At 39.5% G+C, this 22,747-nt stretch overlaps 1 protein-coding gene across 4 annotated transcripts in view; it reads right to left on the bottom strand.

Moving 5' to 3' along the window:
- Nucleotides 1-528: 528 nt before the first annotated feature.
- The window catches only part of cacna2d1a (calcium channel, voltage-dependent, alpha 2/delta subunit 1a), a 66,243-nt gene continuing 44,024 nt past the window's right edge, over nucleotides 529-22,747 (bottom strand). For 2 of the 4 annotated variants that reach the window (XM_026327189.1, XM_026327193.1), the window contains 25 exons: nucleotides 22,170-22,232; nucleotides 21,402-21,485; nucleotides 21,191-21,265; nucleotides 20,392-20,463; nucleotides 20,187-20,258; nucleotides 20,034-20,095; nucleotides 19,328-19,404; nucleotides 17,470-17,478; nucleotides 15,941-15,949; nucleotides 15,368-15,428; nucleotides 15,131-15,237; nucleotides 13,100-13,184; nucleotides 12,834-12,896; nucleotides 12,048-12,163; nucleotides 11,878-11,949; nucleotides 11,465-11,532; nucleotides 11,326-11,364; nucleotides 11,165-11,236; nucleotides 8,844-8,993; nucleotides 7,706-7,758; nucleotides 7,164-7,219; nucleotides 6,408-6,534; nucleotides 5,565-5,677; nucleotides 4,793-4,875; nucleotides 529-2,410 (listed from right to left, as the gene is read on the bottom strand). In XM_026327189.1, the coding sequence (XP_026182974.1) occupies nucleotides 2,288-2,410; nucleotides 4,793-4,875; nucleotides 5,565-5,677; nucleotides 6,408-6,534; nucleotides 7,164-7,219; nucleotides 7,706-7,758; nucleotides 8,844-8,993; nucleotides 11,165-11,236; nucleotides 11,326-11,364; nucleotides 11,465-11,532; nucleotides 11,878-11,949; nucleotides 12,048-12,163; nucleotides 12,834-12,896; nucleotides 13,100-13,184; nucleotides 15,131-15,237; nucleotides 15,368-15,428; nucleotides 15,941-15,949; nucleotides 17,470-17,478; nucleotides 19,328-19,404; nucleotides 20,034-20,095; nucleotides 20,187-20,258; nucleotides 20,392-20,463; nucleotides 21,191-21,265; nucleotides 21,402-21,485; nucleotides 22,170-22,232 (1,911 nt within the window). In that variant the 3' untranslated portion in view covers nucleotides 529-2,287. The remainder of the gene's footprint in view (nucleotides 2,411-4,792; nucleotides 4,876-5,564; nucleotides 5,678-6,407; nucleotides 6,535-7,163; nucleotides 7,220-7,705; nucleotides 7,759-8,843; nucleotides 8,994-11,164; nucleotides 11,237-11,325; nucleotides 11,365-11,464; nucleotides 11,533-11,877; nucleotides 11,950-12,047; nucleotides 12,164-12,833; nucleotides 12,897-13,099; nucleotides 13,185-15,130; nucleotides 15,238-15,367; nucleotides 15,429-15,940; nucleotides 15,950-17,469; nucleotides 17,479-19,327; nucleotides 19,405-20,033; nucleotides 20,096-20,186; nucleotides 20,259-20,391; nucleotides 20,464-21,190; nucleotides 21,266-21,401; nucleotides 21,486-22,169; nucleotides 22,233-22,747) is intronic. The other 2 variants (XM_026327190.1, XM_026327192.1) reach the window with 2 other exon arrangements.

The following is a 22,747-nucleotide window of genomic DNA, read 5'->3' as shown; positions in this document are numbered from 1 at the left end:
TTTCCTGGGAACATGCGTCAAGTGTTTACAGAACATACACTCAGCACAAAAAGATCCACACCCTGGTTTTGTTTTTAGGGATGTACATAATCCCTCCAAAATACCCAAATTATTTCTTCTGTTGAACACTTCAATTTCCACATGTTTAACAGTAATTTAGAAGGCTATTTTGTGGTTTGGGGGTGTGATTAGGCAATGAAACCATGGAATGTCCCCTTAAAGTATCTAATAACACTAAACAGTCATAACATAATAGTTTCTGTTTTGACAGACACATATGAATCATTTATCCTGTGACTGTCACTTCTTAACTGGAAGCAAATAATGTTCAGACTGTATGATTACTAATTAACAGCAGTGTTAAAGTCACTGTGGACTGCATCTGGTTTTAAGGATATAAAGATGTTTTTGTTTTCTGCCTGATTAATTACATCCTGCCTAACAGTGCCCTCTTCTTCTAGTCCTCAATATTGTGCAAATAGAGAAATTAACCACATTCTGCATCTTCAGGACAGATTTATATTTTGTCTCTGAAATGAATGAAATGGTGTTTTATTTCTGTACTGCATCTGCATTCAGCTGCTGTAATAGCCCAGTTTTGGTCCTGTAAAAGTGGTAACTCGGTGATTTAGTGATTTGGCGAATAAGTGCTTTTTTTTTTTTTAAACAAATCTATTTAACTGTTCTGCTCCCTGGCAACACTGATGACACTATTTTTCTAAAACTGTCACCAGTATATCACGTTTCTTGCTTAGGTTAGGTAATGCAAAAAAGACACACAAAATGAAACTTATATGAACTTATATTGGAGAAAATGAAATAGAGAAATAGAAATAGAGAAGATCATAAGCATGAACTGCCTGGTGTGTAGTGATTTCTACTAGGTGATATCATGGCACAGAACAATAAACTGCACGAGGGAGTTTCACTAGTACACAGAGACAGAGGCTGTTCTTCAGTCAGAAAATCAAACTCTGAATAACAGCTGCACTTTGATTCACAGTGCAGGCATCAGTCATTTAATTTGAAAAGTGACAGCAGTAAATACAAATGTACCATTTCTTTTTTTTTTTTTTTCTTGTTGCTGACTAAAATGTCAAGTACAAACTCGCATATTTCCCCTCATTCATTTTCTTCAGTGCAATTTAAACAAACAGTAGCATGCTGTCCTGACACATCAAATAACCAGTATACAGTAAAATAAATACTACGCTTCTTTTCTTTCAGTAGCCACAGTCTACAAAGCTAAAGGGTTCGTCTGAGTTGCACAGTCCACATGGCACTAGAGATTTTATCCATTAAACACGCAAAAAGGAAGCCAGTCAGGCTCATCCTTATTGGTAAATGCGCGCTATGGCAACAAAGTTTTCATTGGAGCGATCCAACACCAAAGCAAGAGCTCCAGATGCACTTACCACTGCTAATCTGGGCTGATGGTTGGATAATCATTAAAATTCATATACGCAGAGGCAGGAGCTCTGTGGCATTCGAAGGGTTGGGTTTTGTGCATAAACAGAACCATGAACATGATTTCCACACTGCAAATACGGTATCAACATGAAAACATACCCAGGTGAAAGTAAAGACAATGCCCTTTAGAGACACTGTGAAAATGTTCTAGGTAGTGCAGTCTAAAAATCCTAGTGAGACAACATTACTATCAGCAACCCAAATAAGGCAAATGAAGGATGAAAGCCTGTGAAGTAACAATTTGGCATCTATAACTGCAATTTTCAACCTCAAAACAATAAACAACTAGCCAATGCAAATCGATTCACACTATATTGTACGCTAATAAAGGGCAGCGCTGTTTCTGGCAGTGGTGAATAAAACTGCTCAACATCTTCAATAAACAGTCCCCCCCTCATCGTGATTTCAATCTCTCTGATACTATAAGGCAGTCCGATCTCCTTCATCACTGACATCAAGCCAGAAAATGTTCGGAAGTCGCCAATCAAAACGAATCTCTGGATTCCTCTAATCTCAGTTGGCAGGGACCAGTGAAAGGATGAACAATAGTTGTAGGTCAAGGTCTTTCTCACTGTTCAAACCAATATTTTCCTTTTGTCACTTGCACCCTTGCACCTAGTGACATCACTATGAGAAGCCCCTGAAAACGAAGGTGTTAAGAAGAAACTGGCAGAAAGTGGGGCTCACAGATTTCTGTTTGTTTGTTACAAGCGCTTCTCTGCAGGCATCCTCATTTCAGTGGCAGCATTGCATGCTGGTTGCCATGTTGGAGATACGGAGGGAGGGAGACGGTGGGTGTGATCAAGTTGGATAAGGGTCATGATGGGATGGCATGGTGTCTCGAGCCAGTCACAACCCAGAGCAACGCCAGCTGGAGGGCCACCATTAGCCAAAGTGAGGGACTCAGAGTGGACACCCCACCACAGTCAGGGTCCTCCTCCTGGTGCCAAACAGGGAGCAAAACATGTGAAGTTACTGTTTGTTCAAACCAACACAATAAACACTTTTCAGCTGGTTGTTCACTAAACCTTTTCTCTAAACAGCTTAGTGGGACTCTAGTGTGACTTCTCCAAAGCTCCAATTATTGGAGCTATTTTTTGCTTAATTAGATATAGCTTAACTAGCTATAGAGTGCTAACATCAGCTGTCATTTTGGTTGGTGATGTTTATTTTCCCAGCTGTACTCTCCTTAAGAGCCCTTTTCATTTACTAAAAATTCTGTCAATCTGCCACCTTTAAAACTGTAAACTGCAAGAATGAAAAGCTGCAACAACTAAACAAGATCTGAGAAAGTCTAAAAAATGGAAATCTTGACTGGAAATCTTTGAACCAATATGTAGAGTATGACGGATCTGACACTGTGATACATCCTATGTGTTTAGCATATGGAGAGCTACAAGGGAAAGAACGTGTTGCCTTGGTGAAGAGGAAAAAAAGTTGAGAACCAAAAGGGATGAACGAAATGTTCGGTTGCAAATGACAAGTGAGTGGTCTGTTTTAGCTAGTGTCTGGCTACGTCAGTAATCAGATGAGACAGAGACTGAAGTCTGTTGCTTGAGACGCATAATGATAGACAGGAAAAGATACAAAGAGCAAGGCTTGGAGTTCAAAATCAGGTGAGATGGAGAAAATGTTGGCAAGAGACTGTGGGAGGTGAGGACAGATGGTGGTAGAACATAAGCTCATAAAGTGACATGCAAGAAGAAAGCAATGGAAAAAGACATGAAGTAGTGGAACAAAGCAGAGATGTAAAAATATTAGAGATGACAAGGTGAAGAAAATAAACAGAACTGAAACATAAGGAGAAAGAGAGCAAGAGTTTAAAGCCAAAGACTGTTGGACTGAGTGTAAGATAATGATAACACGTTATTGTGAGAGAGAAAAAACTAGTGTTACGGCACTGACCCGAGACAGCACATGAACAGTGGCAGCAGTAACATGAGCAGAGAGGAAACCAATGGGGAGCCTGCGCTCCTTCGGCACATGGCCTCATCCTAACCATCAACAGCCAATCACAAAACGGGATACATAGAAAACAGACGAAGAGAAACATGCAGCAAAAGATCCACAAAGTTATAGCAAGAAGGAAGCAAATATGAGCAGAAAAGGGAGAAAAATTTGTTTAAGTAGACAAATAGTATAAGATGGATGCATTATTTTCTAAGACACATAGGAGAGTGTGAGTCAGCAAGACAGTGGAGGCATAAGAATTCATTCATAAGAGCGACATTGTAAAAACATTAGAGTGAAAACAAAACATTGAAGCACAGCAGAGGTTTCACACGCAGAGATTCCTTGCTGTTCATAAAGGATGTTTGTTTAGCTTAGTTATTCATAAGTCGAGTAACAACTAACTGTTTGTCTTTGCGTGGGAATTCTGAACACATACCAGAGAGAGAGAGAAAACAGACATGCATTATGTAAAGATATTAGATATTGTAAAGATATTAGTGAAGATATATTGATTATTTAAACAAGAATAAAGATCCTTCTTATCTCTCTTTGTGGCTACGGCTGGATAATATTATCACACCCACCCTGATAACATTAGATGTGATAAGAATGTTTTAATGCACAAACATGTATTTCCTTCTTGCCCTCCAGCCCTGTTTCCAGCAGCAGCAGTTCAAAAATAAAGGCTATCATAATCCAATCGTATCCGCCCAGCAACAAAAAGCAGATTAGTTAGCGATTAACAGGTAAACACAGCTAAAAGGAGAATGAATACTGGGCTACATGACTCCAAATTAATGCTAATGTAGGTCAGGATGTGAAAATCAGTGATTGTTAACATAATAACTTTATAATAAGAGATTTTATTTTCAACTTGTCTCAGTACTCTTTAGGCAGCCAAAATATCCAGTTAGTGCACATTTAATTATATTATATCAGATTCAGATAATGTGATATAGTTCATTGAAAAAGGTAAGAGACCTCATAATATTAGTGATATGATAATTTAGACTATTGGCCAGCTTTTTCTCTGGGTATTCAAAATAAACAGATTAAGATTTACAGATGATTGTAGCAGTACTGTTAGTGCTAAACACAAACCAAATAAATTGAAGCACTCAAATGATCTTTGCAGTGAAACCCAAAAACAGTAGCCCTGGGGAACACACTTTAATTTAAGGGGTTTTTTACCGATTTCAGGGCTGATTTTCTGCTAACCTCTCTAATTCCTATGGGACTAATAAAGCAGCAATGGCCTCACTGTTCAGCAGCTTGGCAATATTACATATGAAACCTTACTCACTGTCCCCTGAGCAACAAATTTGTGCAGTTTGAATTGTTCTTTACTAGAAGCAGTCCAGCAACTTACGTTTTCATTGTCATCGTAACAGACTGAAGGCCCTTTCCTGTACCGGGGATTCAGAGCCAATTCACAGGGATCAGGACCATCAGCTGGATGAGTAAAATAAGGAACGTGACAAAGATTCAGAGTGATTCTGTATTTTTTTGTAATAGGGAGTCATGTTTTTTACAGAAGACACTGAGCTCTGATTACCACATGGAAAATTATTATATGTAACATTTTGGTTATTGTGGAAAACCACTGGGATAAATTTCATCACTATCCAAGTCGAGCAGATACAGTTTAATTGTGAAAGTACTGCAGGACTCTGGATTTTAAGCACATTGCTCAATACCTCAGTGATGTGATGGTCATTTTCAAGCACTGTGTTTTCCAAGAGGCTTTATCTATAATTGAGCACAGCCCTGTGTACTCGAGAGATAGATCTGTTTATAAGCTATGTAGCAGACTTACCCCACACTACCATCTGCCATACAGACACACAGTGAAACCCAGTGTAGACACATCGGAAATTTGGGCCAAATTTCAAATGTCAATTAGGATGGAAATGCTCACACATTATCATGGCTGTGGGATTTGGGAGATACAAGTGAGGGAAATAGTGAGTTGTGAGACTTACAGATGATGAACCAAATTCTTGGAGAAAGAACACTGTGTTGTTGTGTTGCGTTGTTGTCATAAACACTATCAATCCATGATTATCAACAAAAGTTTTGGTTCACTGAATCAAATGTACATGTTCTCTGCCAGATGACAGCAATGTTAGGTAAAAGGATACACGGCTCCTCTTCCTGCTTCAGCTCCTTGGCGTCACACGACGAGCAGGTGAGTTTTGCATCAGCAATGATAAAGACCAGGTTTGTGTTGGGCAGCTTTTCAGCGTGGTAAAGTCTGGAGAGGAGCAGACACACAAGAGACACCAGTGCAGTTGTTGACACATGGGCTTGTGTCCAGGAAAGATGGAGATAAAATTTCACTGAAACACGCTCACAAGAGCTGCAGGAAGTTGAACATTTAACCAGAAAGCAATGAAAAGAAGACACAGATCCTGGTCTGTTGAATAAATTTTTCACTACAGAGCTGACAAAGTAGACAGTAATTATTCCGCCTCATACATGTATAAGTAACACTCCAAAAATCCTTTAATCTTTACCACAAACTGCAAACACAATGAAAGGCTTACTGTGGAGTGCTAAATCAAGGTCTCTAACTGCTTTAACTCCTCAGGGGACACAAACCTGCTGTGCCACCCCACTGTCCTCCAAGACCTTTTACTGAAACCCACATGTCGCTGGTGCACAAATGATTTTCTCTGCTTTTTTATGGTGGCTGTAAAAAGAAACGTGTGTGCGGCTAATGTGCAGGAACGCTGCAAGGCATGCAAGCAGGCACTCCATTAGCCGGCACGAGGGGGCCTTAAAACGCCGTCCGTATACACACGTGCACAATCACACACATGAATATGCCAAGACGGTGGTCCGGACTAGTGACTTGACTTCACCTTTATGGCATGTGAAGTTTTACAGCCCACTCTGAGTGCCACCTATGGGACTTCATTTGTGTCTCATGGATGCCAACATATCACTGCAGGTCAGGTTTGAAGCTGGTGTGTAACACTTACCTGGAGCAGTTTTCACAGTCAACTGTGCCTTTAAAGGACACGTTGTTGTTCATGAAGTAGAACTGAGTTTGCTCTGTGATGCAAACCTCTTTATGCATGGCATCTGACACTTCATCATCCATTTCAGCTGTAGAAGGACACATAATTACATGAAAACATGTATGTATATGTATGTATAAGTTATGACATACAACTCAAACATCACATTGTGAAATTATAGTTTCTTGCTGGGTGCTTTGGCAGTAAATGGTTTGAGCATAATGATTTTAGTTTAAAGCAGTAATATTTGATTTTTGACCTTTGGGGGGCAACATATGAGAGCGAATATTAAAGGATTGCAAATTCAAAAACGTGTAATAGAAAACATGAGAAAACAAACAAAACCCAGATAACAAAAAAGAATTTAGTCATCTAGATAGTTTAGGTTTACTATTTATGCAGGTTTTGAGACAACTGGGATAAAAAGACCCTTTAACAAGTATCATAATCATGACAGGATGTATACTGTACATACAAACATAAACACAGAGGGAAATGAAGATTTGTTGGTGCATTTTCTAATAGCACATTTGTATTTACGCTAAATGCCACACACACACACAAACAACTCAACATTTGCAGTCTGACTCATGTGGAACATCTTGCGCAGAACAAATGCTTCCAGCGTAATAAGCGTTCCTACAAACTGCATATTCCACTTATGTGGTGGGATTGCCCCAGAATTTCAAGTTGAACAAACAGCGTGCACACACTCACCTGCGTCTAAGATATTGGGAAATGTGATGCTGACCAGTAACTGCTGCAGCATTGACCTAAGAACAAAAACAAACCCAAGGGATGAAAGATGTCTGAAGCCATTGGAACATCTACAATATAACAGCTGTGTAAATGCTAATAAAAATCAAAACATGACTAATAACATGCTGGTGACCTAAAGACCAAAAGATATGTAATTAAAAATGTCATATCGTATGTTTTTATAACATGGCCACATGGTCTGACCCCAAAATCCATTTTATTGGACATACTGCAAAACAAGCTGTTAATGACATCAAGACAGCGAGACAGAGCATAAATCAAAACAGGATTTTGTGAAATGTTGACTATCTTGTTAACAATTCTGCTATTAAACAGATGCTTTGTGCATTATGGAGGAACTAAACCTTGTCAGCTTTCCATTCGGGTCTGAGTATCTGGACTATTATATTTCAATGCTTTTACAGTATCATTTCCTTCTAAATCATTTCAAAAATAGGATGACACTAATAGTAGCCATGTTAGAAAATGTTCAGACTCACCAGGCTGCAGCTGTTACCCACCATCCTATATTCAAAATATCTGCTATTGTAGGCTGAAAGGGACAAACAAAATGAGAATTAATACCAAAAAAGAACAAAAACAAAAAAAAAACAAAAAAAAAAAACAAAAAAAAATGCCTGTAATTAATGATTGAACAAATCATTTTAAGCTGGTTGAGTCAACAATGTAATCCTAGTTGTGTTTAGAGTGGCTGCAGACTGTCCACTTTTACCAGGCACAGAGACCAAAAGGACCAGATAAAGACTTTATTTTCTTCCCTCTCAGAGGAAATTAGAACACAAATCTCCTCAACAGATGTGAGCATAAATATGTAAACAAAGAAGCAGTGAGAAAACAAAGTAGCACACGGTTTAAATAAAAGCCCCAGCATGTTGCTTTGATTACGCTTAGCATGCAAGGGCCTTGTTTTAGTGAATCAGGACTGTAGCCTTTCTCTTCAGTTGTTGAGTCATCAAGGAGTCTTAACTAAGCATGTTAGGAGCATCACTAGCTGTTGTTAGCGTGTTTGATCAAAAGATATCTGCACCTTTCATCTCACCTTGGTCACTCATATGTGTTGTGCACATTTATTTTCCAAGTCGGGAAATTACGCAGTTGGGAATTCTTTCCATCTGATTTTCTACCTAAGGCTATTAGAAATTCATCAGTGTTGGCGTACTATCTGTGGACAATTTGCATCATATGACTCTAAGCTGTGTGTTTTGTAAGTGATGAAAAACAGTGTCCCTTTATACATCACTTGTTGTGTTACCCAAGCATGCTAGACCACCTAATCCTGTTACTGTTACTGCAACTCCCACTCTAACGCTTTCACCATACCCTCTGCTTCTCTTCTCATCTGCTCTATCCAGATTTATGCTTCCCTGGTGAGTAATGGTTTGTGTGTGTGTCTGTGCACGACTGTTGGACATGTGCGAGGAAGCAGGTAGGAGTAAAAATGGCAGCATGTGTATTTGCAACTGGCCATGTGCTTATGCAGGGAAATGAGTAAATGTATGTGAATGGATATTCAAAATGTGTGAACATGTAAGTGTGGGTGTGCTGTGCACATGTAGGCATCTAAGTGTGTGTGTGTGGTAAGTTATGTCTGTATGGCTTCTGGCTTATGTAACTCACCACATAGACAGATCGCGGGCCAGCAGCCGCCTTGCTCTCCTTCTTGGGGTCACAGAGTGACTGGTAGTCATAGGTCTTCTTAAAGGTGAACAGAGTGTCCTTCAGGCTCCTCATGAGGACGGGGTCAATCACACCAAAGAAACTACCGATCTAATTTTAGGAGAAAGAGAAATAAAAATGTAAAAATGTTCTAATTTTTCTTAAAAAAAATTGAACATTTTGTTGAACAATATAAATTATAATTGATGGGACCTGTATAATGCCTAAATTAACCTGCTCTGGAGCTGAACTAGGCTACAATATTCCCATATTTCCTGAGTTGCTGTGGTGTAATGTGACACACAAATCATTTTAGGAATGTGAACCATGTCCCTGTGGACTGAGACAGGCCAACTGTTTCCCCCCTTTCCTCCAGTCTTTATGCTAAGCTCACCTGCTACTGGCTGTAGTTTCATATTTATTGTAAACACATGAGAGTGATATCAGACTCTACATCGACACTGTTTTAAAAAAATGTAGAACTAGAATGAACAAGCATGCTGCCACCTTTAGTTTCCATTTGCAAAAATGCTCACAACAGGTTTCAAGTAAACTAATATACAGGACTAAGATTTACAAGTTGACCCTCATTTAAGTAGAAACTAACAACTGTATATGTCTGTTATTATTATTCAGATACATGCAAGGATCCCTACACTGATAATCTTCCATTTCATTAATGTAAACCAACCCTTCATCTGTTATTACACCAGACTACTAGCGTGTGACCTCACAACTTCACGGAGGAAATGATTTCAGTAACAAAGGTCCATGGAGAGATGTCTGAACCATCTGTATGTGCAAAAAAAAAAAAAAAAAAAAAAAAAAAAAGAGGATGCACGGTGTACAGAATATGTAGCTGAGGATTTCTTGAGTTTTTCTTTACAGAGTGCTTCAACAATTTTATACTTTGGATAGTTCAATCTATGTAAAACATGCACAAAACAGTTTAGAAAGATTGTACATGTGCAGTAAATGCTGTCAGTGAATTTATAGACACACTCACAGTAAATCTCCCTTAAATCAGGGTGATGGACTTTGCCTTAATCTGATTAACACAGTCCAACTGTAAATTTCTACTTATAGGAAGTAGTTTGTCTTGGGATCCCAGAGGTGTGAAGTGACTGCGCACATAGGAATGTTTAAAGACGGGTGCATCCAGCGGGGATTATGTACAGTACAGTGAGTGGTACTCAATTATGTGTGTGTGCTGAAAGATGTTGAGTGTGTGTGTGTGTGTGCGTGCGTGCATGAGGAAACGCAAACGCTCCCTTTCCTTCCACTTTGTAAGGTCATCGTTAACAAGCCATCATCCACATATCCATTCCCCCTTAGTCTAACAGCCAAAGGATATATAAATCTTCCAATCTATAAGGTAAAAGGAGCCTTCTCTCCTTTCCCTGTGCAATAACACAAATAATGAATTAACAGTCACAACCCCGCTGCCTGCAGACTCCCCAAGGGTTTGGGAGAAAGAAAAGGAATGAGCTGGAGAGAGAAAGACATAAAGAAGGAGAGAAAGCGAGAAGCTTACAGAGAGAAACTTTGCTCCTGTAGGAAATATGATTGAGGGCACACAGTCTTTTCCAAACAAGGCCTCAAGTCCCTGGGTTTTAGTGCTGCTGCCAAACTTCAGAGGGCGACTGATTTATCCAGCGCACACCCAGCCCTGATTAGGAAGGAGTCGGGGCCGCATGAAAAAACATTTACTCAACCGACAGCAGGAGCCTGCTCTCAGAGTTTAGCAATGGGCAACCAGGAGAGGGGATAACACAGTGGTCTTACCACATATTGTATGTGTTTGTGCATGTATTGGCATTAATAGGAAAAAATGGGTGGAATTGTGTTTCAGAGGCTTCATTAATTTATGTTGTGTGGGTCAATAAGGTTGATTGTAAGTTCACAAAAGGTCGGGCTGAGTAAGTGCCGCAGAAGCTTTGAACCTTCAGGAAAAACTAGGTTTTGTTTATGATATGAAGAACTCACAGTTGATTTCAATGCATTAATCAAAACCATATAAACTATGTAACTGCCCTAATGTCATACAGAACAAAAGGTGGCTTCCTCCCACTGTGCTAACACATGCAGGTAGCTCGGTCGGTGACTCTAAATTCCTTGTAAGTGTGAATGTGTGAGAGGTTCTGTGTCTGTGTGTGTCAGCCCTGTGACAGACAGGGAACCTGTCCAGGGTGTACCCCACTGTTATACTGGTATTTCATTCAATTTTCTGACAATGCAGAAGCAGTTTACCTACCAGTGAGAGTAAAATGTAAAAGGCCCACCTTATCAATATATTCATCTCGATTGGACATAACCAGGAAGCCCCCGTCATCCAGAATGACACAGTCTACATACTGGGATACCAAAAAGAAGATTAAACTGTTACATTCACAGGATTGTTATCCATAATACAACCTGAAGATATAAATGTTAAACCTCTTACCACATCGTTTCTCTGGCAGCCACAGATTTCATCATTGCACTGAAAACACAGCAGAGGAGAAAGAGTGATGAAATTCATATCCTGGATCAAATGTGTGTCTTCATTGCGTGTATGCGTCACGCAGAGAGAATCTACTCACATTCACCCTCTGTGTGGTGTTTATGAAGCTGGCCATCCAGGCACTGATGTCCAACTTCACGCCAACAACTGGGATAAAACACAAAAGCCAGACATCCTAGATCATGTTGGTCCTCTGTGTCAACTTTACTCTCTGAACTTAGAAAATGCAAACTTGGCCAAGGATCACAGGAGACTAGACAACTTGATGTGTGGTTTGTGTGTGTGTTTGTGTATATATGTCAGAGAGAGGGGGGAACAGACAAACGATGAGCAGGAGCCTTTATATGAAACACTGTGAGCGTGTTAGAAGTATGAATAGGTTCAAAGGTATGTAGTTGCAAATGCAGGTGTGTAAATAAGGTGTATAGCTGCAAGTGTGTGTGTGCGTTTATGTAAGAAATGAGAAATGAGTCTGACTTGGTGTGTCCTTACCAGCTGGTTTAAGTGTAATACCATCTATATTGAGGTTTACAGCTCTGCTCACCAGGACTGAGTCGTCACTTGCTGCAGGATGAATGACAAAGGTTGTATACATATATATTCTCTCTATATATTTATGTATATACATTCATATGTAGATTCTACAAGACACTGGCTGTTACCATTCTCTTTAGCGAGGTAGGGTGTTGGAGTAACGATGTAGAGATCATTGTCCAAACTTCGCTTATAGAAACTTGACTCATACGTCTCTGCTTCTTCTTTCCAGTACATCCCCGCACTGTTGAAGACATTTTGATAAAAAGCACACAAAACGCTGCTATTATCAAAACTTTCTCCTGAGTAAACACACCACACTCTTGATACCTTCAGCAGCTACACACTCATTTCCAATCACAACCATTTCACCCATACCTGAAATACCAACTATGTTAGAGCCTCGTGAGTTCTGGATTTCTTTTTTCTTTATGTTCTTTATGTTCCTTCATGTATGTGCAAATTACTGATTGCTGTTGATTGTGGTTCCTCCTTTAAATAATAAGCTGTGACATTCTTTTAATCCTGCTGGTTTAAATGGTTATGTATTTCAGTGGTGCAGATGATGTTTACATGAGAATACATTTATATTTGATTCATAATTTCACCTCTGGGGTACCTGAAGGATCCATACTGCGTCCAATGTGCTTTCCATACATAAGCATCCACTTGGCAATATCCTTTGTGAATAGTCTACTCACCAGTGACCCAGACACTGGCATGGATGGATGATTGTTCAAAATTCAGAAGAGCTGTTTTTATGCCGTTACTTATACAACATAAAGAACTTCATGTGTATGCTGCAGCTTTTGTAGCACAGCACATCATTATTCTTTATCAGATAATCCTGAACATATTATCTATTTCTTCCTGTGCTCCTAAATCAACCCCCGGCTCCTATCTTTTGACAGTACCTTTTGGGGTAGACCCGTGTGATTCCTCCATCGGTGGCAACAAATCTGGCCAAGACACCTTGCCTGACAACCAGAGAAGATAAAGATATAAAACATACCATTACAAAAATCTGGAACGTGCTTTAAGCCTGTATTACATTTGCTGGTGATGCTGAAATACTTGACCCATCTGTGTTCAATTCTTCCACTTGGACATTCATTACCAAACACAAAGTAAGAGATAACTGCCACCAAAAAACACAGACGGTAAAGGAGAATTCGCTTACTGCATCTTGTTCTCTTTCCAAATCTTGATAAGATCTGAGGTGATGCCAGCATCCAGAAGCAATCGGTTCACCAGCTCCACATTACCTAAATAGCAAAACAGTATCACTTGGACTTGACCATGTTATCTTTGAGGATTGTTTGTGTGTCTACTGACTAGACAGAAGCTGTTGCACGAGTCTTAAAACGTTTGTACTGCCAGGCATCATCCTTCATCTTTGTAAGAGGGTGCTGTTATTTTTTGTTGATTCAGACTTACTAGCCTGAAAAGTGTGAATAACAGGGACGTACGAGTATTAAGTAGGAAAAATCAATGGCCATCAGGGAGTGAAAAAATGTGGGCAAAGGTAAGGAAGAAAGGTAAAAATAACATGGGATCCACAGAGTAGCCTATATATGATGCTAGAAAGACAAAATAATAAAAATGTTTGGAATATATTAACCTTTAGATTTTGATTTTAGGCATCCAAAATGAACTGCAGATTTAGTGGAACATGGGAAGAAGCTTCAGCAGACATACAGTATTGCTAAACTGACAAGCATAGTCAAAAGGCAAAAATATGACTGAAGTTGAAGGAACAAAATAAAGCGATTCTGACAGAGAGATGAGATTTCTGTTTTTAAAGAAGTCAGTGAAGAGAATATTCCATCCCAAAACTGACACAATGAAACATGGATTTAATATTAATAAATGTGCCTGATGCTGAAAATGTGTAGGTGGCAGGTCGGTATAGGTGTAACAAATTATTTTTCAAGACATCCGACAAAACCACATGACAAACATAACAGGCAAAAAGCCGCTTGCGCATTTTTGGGCTGTGTCTGCCTCTTTGAACCCTGTGACAACCCGCTACAGTCCATTAAGACTGAGGCTCGTTGATACAGCCCCACCGCCCCCTCCAACCTTTATGACACACCACACACATCAGAGAGAACAGCTGGTGTAACACTTTATTCCCCAACCCCACCTTCCCTCCTTGTGCAGTGGTTTTCATTAGGAATCCTTTATTGGAGACAGCCTAGGAATTCCTAATGTACTTCAACTTCTCTGCCACTGCAGTGGCTTAACCAAGTAAAGCATGTAGCAATACTAGAGCTGCCAATAGTCTACATGGGCCATACTCCTCTCTCTCTCTCTCTCCTTCCTCCCTATGGACTCCATTAAACTAGCAGCTAATAATGGTGAAAGTAATATTTCAATTGGGTGAAACATTTTATTGGATTCATCAAGTTGAGATGTTTGAAGTGAGTTCTTAAATGCAAAAAATGAAATTATACTATGGGACATAATAAAAGAGCAGGGACATTTGCTTTACTGAACAGGGCGAGTGATGCATATTAATGAATGCATAGAAGAAATGGCGAGGATGTTAATGTGTTGGTCAGATGCTTGGGAGTAGGTCCACCAGCCCCTGCTCTGTGTTTTAGTGCTCCGATCACACTCCTGGCTTGACATGTCCTGCTCTTTCTCACAAACACACAGTAATTGGATGAGGTCAAGTGGCTATAGGTGGGGTGTGGAAGGCATATTGCTGGTGAATATATTGTGTGTGTGTGATTGTGTGTGTGTGTGTGTGTCACATCTAAGCCGACGAGCCTCACAAATGTGCACTCAGGCGTGTGATGGTCGGACTTTAAGAGTTAGCATCAAATGGGTAACACAAACACAGCGGTTCCACATTACAAAGCTTGGCCTGGTGGTGCACACCAAAACCATCCAGCCAGCCCTGCATATCGCTGCAAAGAGAGACCTCTGGGAATAGCTATTGGTTGGCTCTTTTCCATTAAATGTCCAGTACACACCTTAATGCCAAACCAGATGGCTGAAATTCATTCACATATACATTCTACAGCAAATAAAGAAAAGCGTAGCTGATCTTTGAGATGTAAACATGAGGCTGTAGTGAGAGTGAGGTCCAAACATGCTGCGGAGTACAAACAGATCCAGTATAAAAAAAAAACTTTGACACAAGAAGCATGTAAGGTAGAACAAGGAGTTTCAGAAAGCATTTCTTCACGTTTTTGATACTCACACATGGGGTTGTTTGGAGTCTTTATGTCAATATAATTGTTGAACTCCATGAGGAACTCTGTGTTATTTTTCTTCTTGTCAGGAGGCTTCAAGTCTTTACAGTACATCCTGTGGGAAGCAAAACAACTTTGTAGGAAATGAAAACAGAAAGATATGGACCGCAAGATTGAAATTTGCCTCCATACTCAGTCATACATCATGGTTTTTAAACTGTTCTAATAATGACATGCCATCTTACCTTGGAGCAATAAATGTGTAGCCATACTCATCAAACTTGTCTGCCAGCAGGCTTTCAGAAACTGGTGAAAGGTATGAAGAATTATGAGTTTCTCTCTCACACAGGTCAGTATTATTATTAAGTTGAAAGAAATTACGGTATGCAGATGAGGTGGTGCTCCAAATGGCGGAGTGTAACACCTGTTAAATACAGGTGTTACACTCTACAGGAACAAAAAAAAAAGAACATAAAAATGAAAGCAATTTCATTTGTGGGCAGGCTTGAGTAGGAAAAACATTTGTGCTGTAATTTCACATATTTAACATTCCAGATTCCTCTTCGTAAATAACAACTTTTCATTCTTATGCTTAAGGTGCTTAAGATATTAAGTAAAATGCAAGGTGGATTTATTTATGCAATGTGTGAACAGTTTTACACTGCACTGGAAAAAATACAATTTTACCAAAACAGCTGGAAAACCGGGTATAAAAAAGGAGGACCAAAATAGACTTGGCCAGATATGCTGGGTAAAGGACCAACAAGGCTCAAGAACAGGAGGAGGGAGATGAAAGTAAAGAAAAAAAAAATACTTGCCATTTTTCCCTGGAGTGGAAAAAAATCCCAGCAGAGAGAAAGTGAGCGAACGAGAGAATCATCCCCCAGGGAGGTAAAGACGAGAGGGAAAAGAAAGGGAAAAAAAGACAGGGTAAAACCACAGGGGTCAAAGGTAACACAATATTTTATTCACAGAGCAAGTCCTGAATAGAAATATTGCATTCTGAACAAAGGGTTTTAGTTCTTTGGATGTAAATGGAGACAGTGCTGACGGAGAACACAGAGAGGCTTAAAATGTGGTTAGAAAATTTTGAAAGTTGTGATTTAGATGTGTTTTAACATTAATAGTAGCATTTTTTTGGCGATACATCTGTGGGCTTAATGCACTTCAGTGATGTATTTGCATTGTAATACTGCACATTAGAATGAACTGAGGAATATTAACCACAGCTCATAACCGTAACTTTCCTCTGACATTCTCCAAAGCACACTGCGTCGACAGTTGATTATACTGTAGAGCAAATTTTCTCATGACGACATGGGCTACTCCTCGTCCTCTTTGGTGGTCAGGATTGGGAAATAGCTGCACCCATGTGGTTTTCCTTTGATATTCGGTCATGACTTACTAATCCAACAAAGTATCTAGTAATGATGGATAGCAGGGAGATTTGGGGAGTGATGACTGCATATATTTTCTGCGCTCTTGCACGCCTTTTTTTTTTTTTTTTTTTGTTTACTAAATCGGTAAAATATCTAAGACATGCAGCCACAATCCATCCAAACAGTGAATGGATTTCAGCATGACTCAATCTCTCACATACAATGAATTAAGAGAAATTGGGAATTGGGAGATGATATGTTTTCAAATGATCATTTATGTTCACTCTATGAGAAAAAAAGTATAAAACAGACACAAGTCCGGCTTCAGTTTCAAACCATAGAGATTTCTGATTCAGTGCCCAGTAATGAGACGAATATGAAGCTTCACAAAACAACCAGAAGAGATGAAGGTTAGTGTGTTAAGGGGGATCCTGTCTTTCATTTAGAAAGGTTGTAAAACTCAAAGTGAGTCAAAAAGAGAAAACTCATGACACCAAACCAAAAAGAAAAGCGACAACTCATGTTTTGGGTGCAGACTCACAGCTTTCTCCTTTATGGCTTCACCTTTAAATAATGCAAACATCCTGTCCTCTGTTCTTTCTGCTACAGTCGGTCACTGCCAAAACCACATCTGAGGGCCTTTGGAACAGGTGGGGGTTAAATACATACACGCACCCACAGACATACACACATCGTCTGTAACATGCTGTGTGGGCACGCATTGCATGCGAATCGATGCTTCTGAGAGCAGATGCCAGCTTGATTCAATGTAAGAGAATTGGTATTATTTATCAGAAGCCCACTAAGTGAATAAAAACAGATAATGAGAATTAAATGTTTCTGTGTTTGTGAGTCATTAATACCACATTTAGGAGTTAGAAGTGAAGTTACATCCAAAGTCTGCTGGTAGTGTTAGAGTAAGAAGAAGACAGGGGTTAGGGGGTAAAGCACAGGAGGAGAATACTTGCCCAGAAATGCTGCAGGGGGTCCGACAAACCAGGAATGGTCAAGAGTTGAGGAGAACAGGAGGAGGGAGGAGGTTGAAAAGATGAAGAGAGGATAGAGGGAATTGGAAAAAGAGAAGGGAAGGAAAGAAGGTTGCTTACTTCGACTTAAAGTTCAAGTAAGCAACTGATGGAAAATACAAGGGGTGTTTTGGGTAAGTTAGGTTGAGATGAGTGTCTGTAATAATATTTGCACAAAAAGCAGTTTATTTAGTCACATTATGCGGATTTAGTTCCGATTTAGTGCCAAAAAGTGGTTTTAGTTCAAAATGAATGATTAGGTTGAGCTTGGTTAGATTTAAGGTTGTGGTCACACAGTGTAATGGTTATGGTTGTGTTAAGGTTCCAAGGATGTAATACAAGATCCTCTCAGGAAACAAAAACCAGTAAGCATGTGACTACAGGCTCTGTTTTCAACACTGAAATTAGAGCATGACTCTTTACTTTTAGGGACCACACTAATGCATTCATGTTCTAACAATTTGACAACAGACTTTGTACTTTATTTTTTATGCTTTACTGCTTATTTTTTACATATTTAAATTGCATATAGGTTTTACATTGAATATCTACCATTCAAACGGCCTCTGGCTATTTATTTCACACTTACTTGAGATTCAGAACACTTGTTAAACTTAGTCCTTTGATTTTAAATGTAGTTATTCAATCCTCAGTCACAAAAGGATAATGTCATTCTTTTCGTTTTACAACAGAGCATTTCCAGCCAGCACTTCCAGCACAGCTGTTGCAACAGCTTCAAGAGCACCACCAAAAAGAGTTTTCAAACTGGGCCCTGCTCACAACTGCACTCCATGATACTCTGCTAGAAATAAAGGTGATGAAATGTTCACTGAGATAGATTACCAATGTCAAGAAAGCCTCAAGGCTCTGCCAGCTGTGTTTTACAGCAATCTGAAATAAAGAGTAGTCGATTGCTGCCTGAAAGGTAGGAAAACATCGACTCGAAACACACGATATGCTTCAGAGATACTTGGTAATGATATTTAAATAATACACGGACAACTGTGTAAGCATGAGTTCACAAAATCCACAAATGTCCTTCAGAGCCCACTCTTGGCTACTGAGTGTAGGCAGACAGACAGAATGTAACCAGGGATGGCTCCAGCTTAACTGCATTAAACACACACACACACACACATTATAAAACTGCCCTTGGGGTAACACTATGAGGCAATGACATCTTTTATTAGTGGGAACAGACAGGGCTCGAAAGAGACAACAGCATCACACATATGGAACGTCTGATCTAATGTATACCATTCAATAAGCCTGTGCATCAACACACACACACACACACACGCAAGCACACACACACGCGCACACACACACGCACACACACACACGCACACACACACACACACACACACACACACACACAGAGTGAGATACTTAGCTTTAAATGAATTAATGAGTACTGTATGTGTGAAAGGGGACACTGGAGCCACTCGTCCCGCTGTCTGGCGACAAAAACTTCGAACAGCACCACAGTGCGTGCTGCCACAATGACACAAGAGTTGAGAGCATGCATTGGCAGTGCAATGTAGTGTGTGTGTGTGTGTGTGTGTGTGCGGATATAATAGTTTGTGTGTGGTGGTGTAAGTGATAGTTCGAAACCATAAGCACAGACTTAAGTGTTTCTCAGGAGAGCTCATGGAGAGCAATAATGTCACGGGATAACATTGGCATTCATTTTCCATCCAGCACCTTTTGTCTACTGTCAGTAGAAATGGAAGGTAAATGTTACTGATCGGGAAAACTAAGAATGGCACAAGAAACTGAAAACATTTACATCAGAACTTACATTTTGCCTGGGTGATCGTGTCGCCGATTGTAGCCCGGATGTAATGCATACTGTACTCTGGAAGGACCAGGGCCAGGCTGAGAGAGGACACACACACACAAAGCTCATGGCAGAATATCACAACAATGTATAACTTTGCATTCAACATTTCTTGCCAAACTCAGCTTTGGCTCTGCAGTTACAGCGTTTTGTGACTTTCTATTTGTGTAAATCTAGGCCTAGTTTCATTGCATTAATGATCAAAGTAAGCATTTCCTTGTCTGAGGCAGTAACAAAATACACACAATCTTGTTCCCATGCAGAAACACAGAATGAAAACATAGCTTTCCCTTCTTTTGTTTTGAGAAAAAAAATCATCCCTGTATCACAGCACCGCCACAAATCTTTCAATAAGTCCTGCTAAGCATTTTTAGCAAGAGGTTCAATTTTCCGAATAGTACATACACAGCAAGCTGTGAAGACTGGGCTCTCATGGCTTCAATTCCATCAGTCTAAATTGTCCCTGGACTCCATCCTGAACTTGAGACCACAATCCATTCTAGTCCCAGTAACAGCAAAATGGTTTTATGCAATTATAATGAACATTTAACAGAGTGTCAGTGCAAGGCATCTGGATTACTTCTATTTCTGGACCGAGTTTGGTAAAAATCCCTATACAGATGCAATGGAATATCATGACTCATATTTAAAATAATGTAATATTTACCTGTAATCTGTCCCCTTTACTGGTGCAAAGGTATATGTCCTCTGACCTTGGTCAATGTAGCGCTTTGAGAGCAACAGTTTGGTCAGTACATGTCAATTTCTAAGTAAATATACTTGCTGTCATGAACTGCACAATCATGCAATATAAATTTACCTCATCCTGAGATTTCACCAGTGTAGATATTGTGTAATCCCCTGTTAGTCCGTCAATCATTTTTTTACGTAGCTGTTGACCAATGTTTTTTAGGAAGTGAAGGAATAATCAATCATACATCGTACTATACAAAGAACTCACAATGTTTCAGCTGCTGACATGAGCTCATGCAGTTATAGAAGTTGAAAAAGTCTATTTTCCAAACCTCCACTTTGATCTCATTCTCTATCTCTGCATCCAGGAAGTCCAGCGTTACAGGTTCATGAAACTTGGCAGTCTACATGGAAACGCAAGCAATTAGTCAGGTTTACACAGTGTAATTTATAATCTGTAGGCTTTGACTACAAAGGAGAAAAATAAGGCCTGAACATCAGCTATTGATCTTCTATTTCAAAAACAGATTGCACTATTTTGTATCCCTGAAGCAGGCACAAATTATGGACTAATTTATTTGTTAACTCTGACTTTTGAATGTTGTAATCATCTGTGACCAATGTGGTTCTAGTAATTTAAAAGAACAGTGCGTATCTCAAAGGTTAATGTGAAACATATTGCCATGTTTCAACAAACATGGAGCCATATCATTGAGATATTTCTTAAAAAGAATGAAAGAAAAGAAAAATAAACTTAATGTAAGCCAAATCAAACAAATACAGTGAGTGCAGTAAATCAAGCAAACACCACATCTACAGCAGAGACGCCACAACAGACCAAGAGCAACTTGAAAGGTCATGTTTGATTTGCAGGATAATTAAAGATACTGAAAATTTCTGCAAAGCTGCATGTCATAACACAGGGTTTCTTAAACCTAAGTGCTACAAAAGACAAAACTCTGTCAGTGAAAATCAGGAAAGTGATGCTGCTCTTTCTCAATGATGGTTTGACCACTTGTAAAGGGAACCTAGTAGGTTTTTGCATAGTAAGCAGATCTTTTTTTGGACATTAGCTGTGAAAAAATGACCAAACTATTCCTAGAAAAAGGGAATGTTTGGCTGTTTACTCACCAGCGGCTGAAGATTAGGGTGGAGCAGCACATATCCATTGGGGTCAATGGCAAAGTAGTAGCCATTTGGTCCAAACTACAGGAAAAAGGAGGGAGAGAGCGTGATGTTTATGACACAGGTAATGCAGGTACCAAATGTGACGGTTACTGGAACAATGAGCTGGTTTCTTATGGGTTTGCTTCTGTAGTGTTGTTATGTTGTGTGGTCTTACAGTAAACCGAGGTGTGAGTCTCTTGATATCTTCCAGGGAGACATCAATGGCCACAACCCCCAGGATAAGCTGGTTCTGAGATTTCTGAGATAAAGCCACAGGAAAAAGTTGGGAGTAGAAAGAGTCTTAGTGAGACCCACTTATGAGTCCTGCTGTTCTTTTTGGATGAGTCAAATCCCTCTGTGCTCTCTGAATGATTTCAAGGAAATGGGGTGCAATAGAAATCTGGATAGTTTCATTCCCAAAAGCTTTCCAGGCCGCCATGACTCACTGACAAGGCATTTCCAGTCTTGTTTTCAGTCATAATAGAGGTAACTCTGAACAATTCGAGGTAGACATGTAAACTCATCTTGAAGCATTTTGACTACTGGATCATTTGCGTATGATCTGCAGGATTGAGCTCTTTGATTTCTGCTTTATGACATCCTAAATTCTCTTCCTGTGGAAATCACATAGGGATATAAAAAGCCACTAAAAAGCAGAGCAGAAAAGTAAAGGATGAGTTGATAATTGAAAGTATTCACGTTGTATATTTATTTTTGGGTCTGGTAAACATAATGATGGGTCCCAAAACCACAGGCTTGAATCCTCCTGTGGGGTCAACGCGTCAGATATATAATGAATTTAGGCAGTAAATCTACTGTAAACAGGATGGTTGTGAAAGAAGACAGAATGAGTGAATAAGTCAACAACTGTTCTGGAAATAAGCCTGAACAAAAAATAAAATAAGTGTGACAAATTAATAAATTACTACATTCATCCGCGTACCTTTGAGCCTGTTTTGGTCTTGTTGAAGACGGGCACAGTTCCGGTGATCACCAGGCCAAGCTCCTGGAATATCAACCATGCAGCTTATTAAATAGGCATTACGTATTTAGGTCATTCAGTCATGTTAGAATGATTACTCATGGCATAAATTCACAGAATGCTTCCTTATGTGTTATCTATTTTCATATGATTCATCTGACGACTAAACCAATGTAACAAAACATCAATAAACATATGGAAACACCAACTTTATACATGTCCTGTGGTTCACTGGAAAACCAACAACTTTAGCTTAAAAATAAAATGTTTTCTGCAACAAAAGGCAGAAACATTTTTGGTACTGATGAGGTCAATTCAGTCACAAAAGTTGACAGCTTCTTATCAGTGAACTGATGACAATGTCCAAACTTTTTGGCTCAGTTTACCAGATTGGTTCCTTATCTACACTGTTGCCTTAAAGTAAACCCTGACAGAAGCTTATGCATCATAATAATGTGCTCATGCAGAACTTTTCATATCAAATTTATCTTGATTAACAATATTGAAGTGGGACAAGAAGCTGAGTTTATCAAAATAAC

This window comes from Mastacembelus armatus, chromosome 23, assembly GCF_900324485.2.
Source record: "Mastacembelus armatus chromosome 23, fMasArm1.2, whole genome shotgun sequence".
NCBI classification, from domain to species: Eukaryota; Metazoa; Chordata; class Actinopteri; order Synbranchiformes; family Mastacembelidae; genus Mastacembelus; species Mastacembelus armatus.
This window is presented reverse-complemented; position numbering and strand designations above follow the sequence as displayed.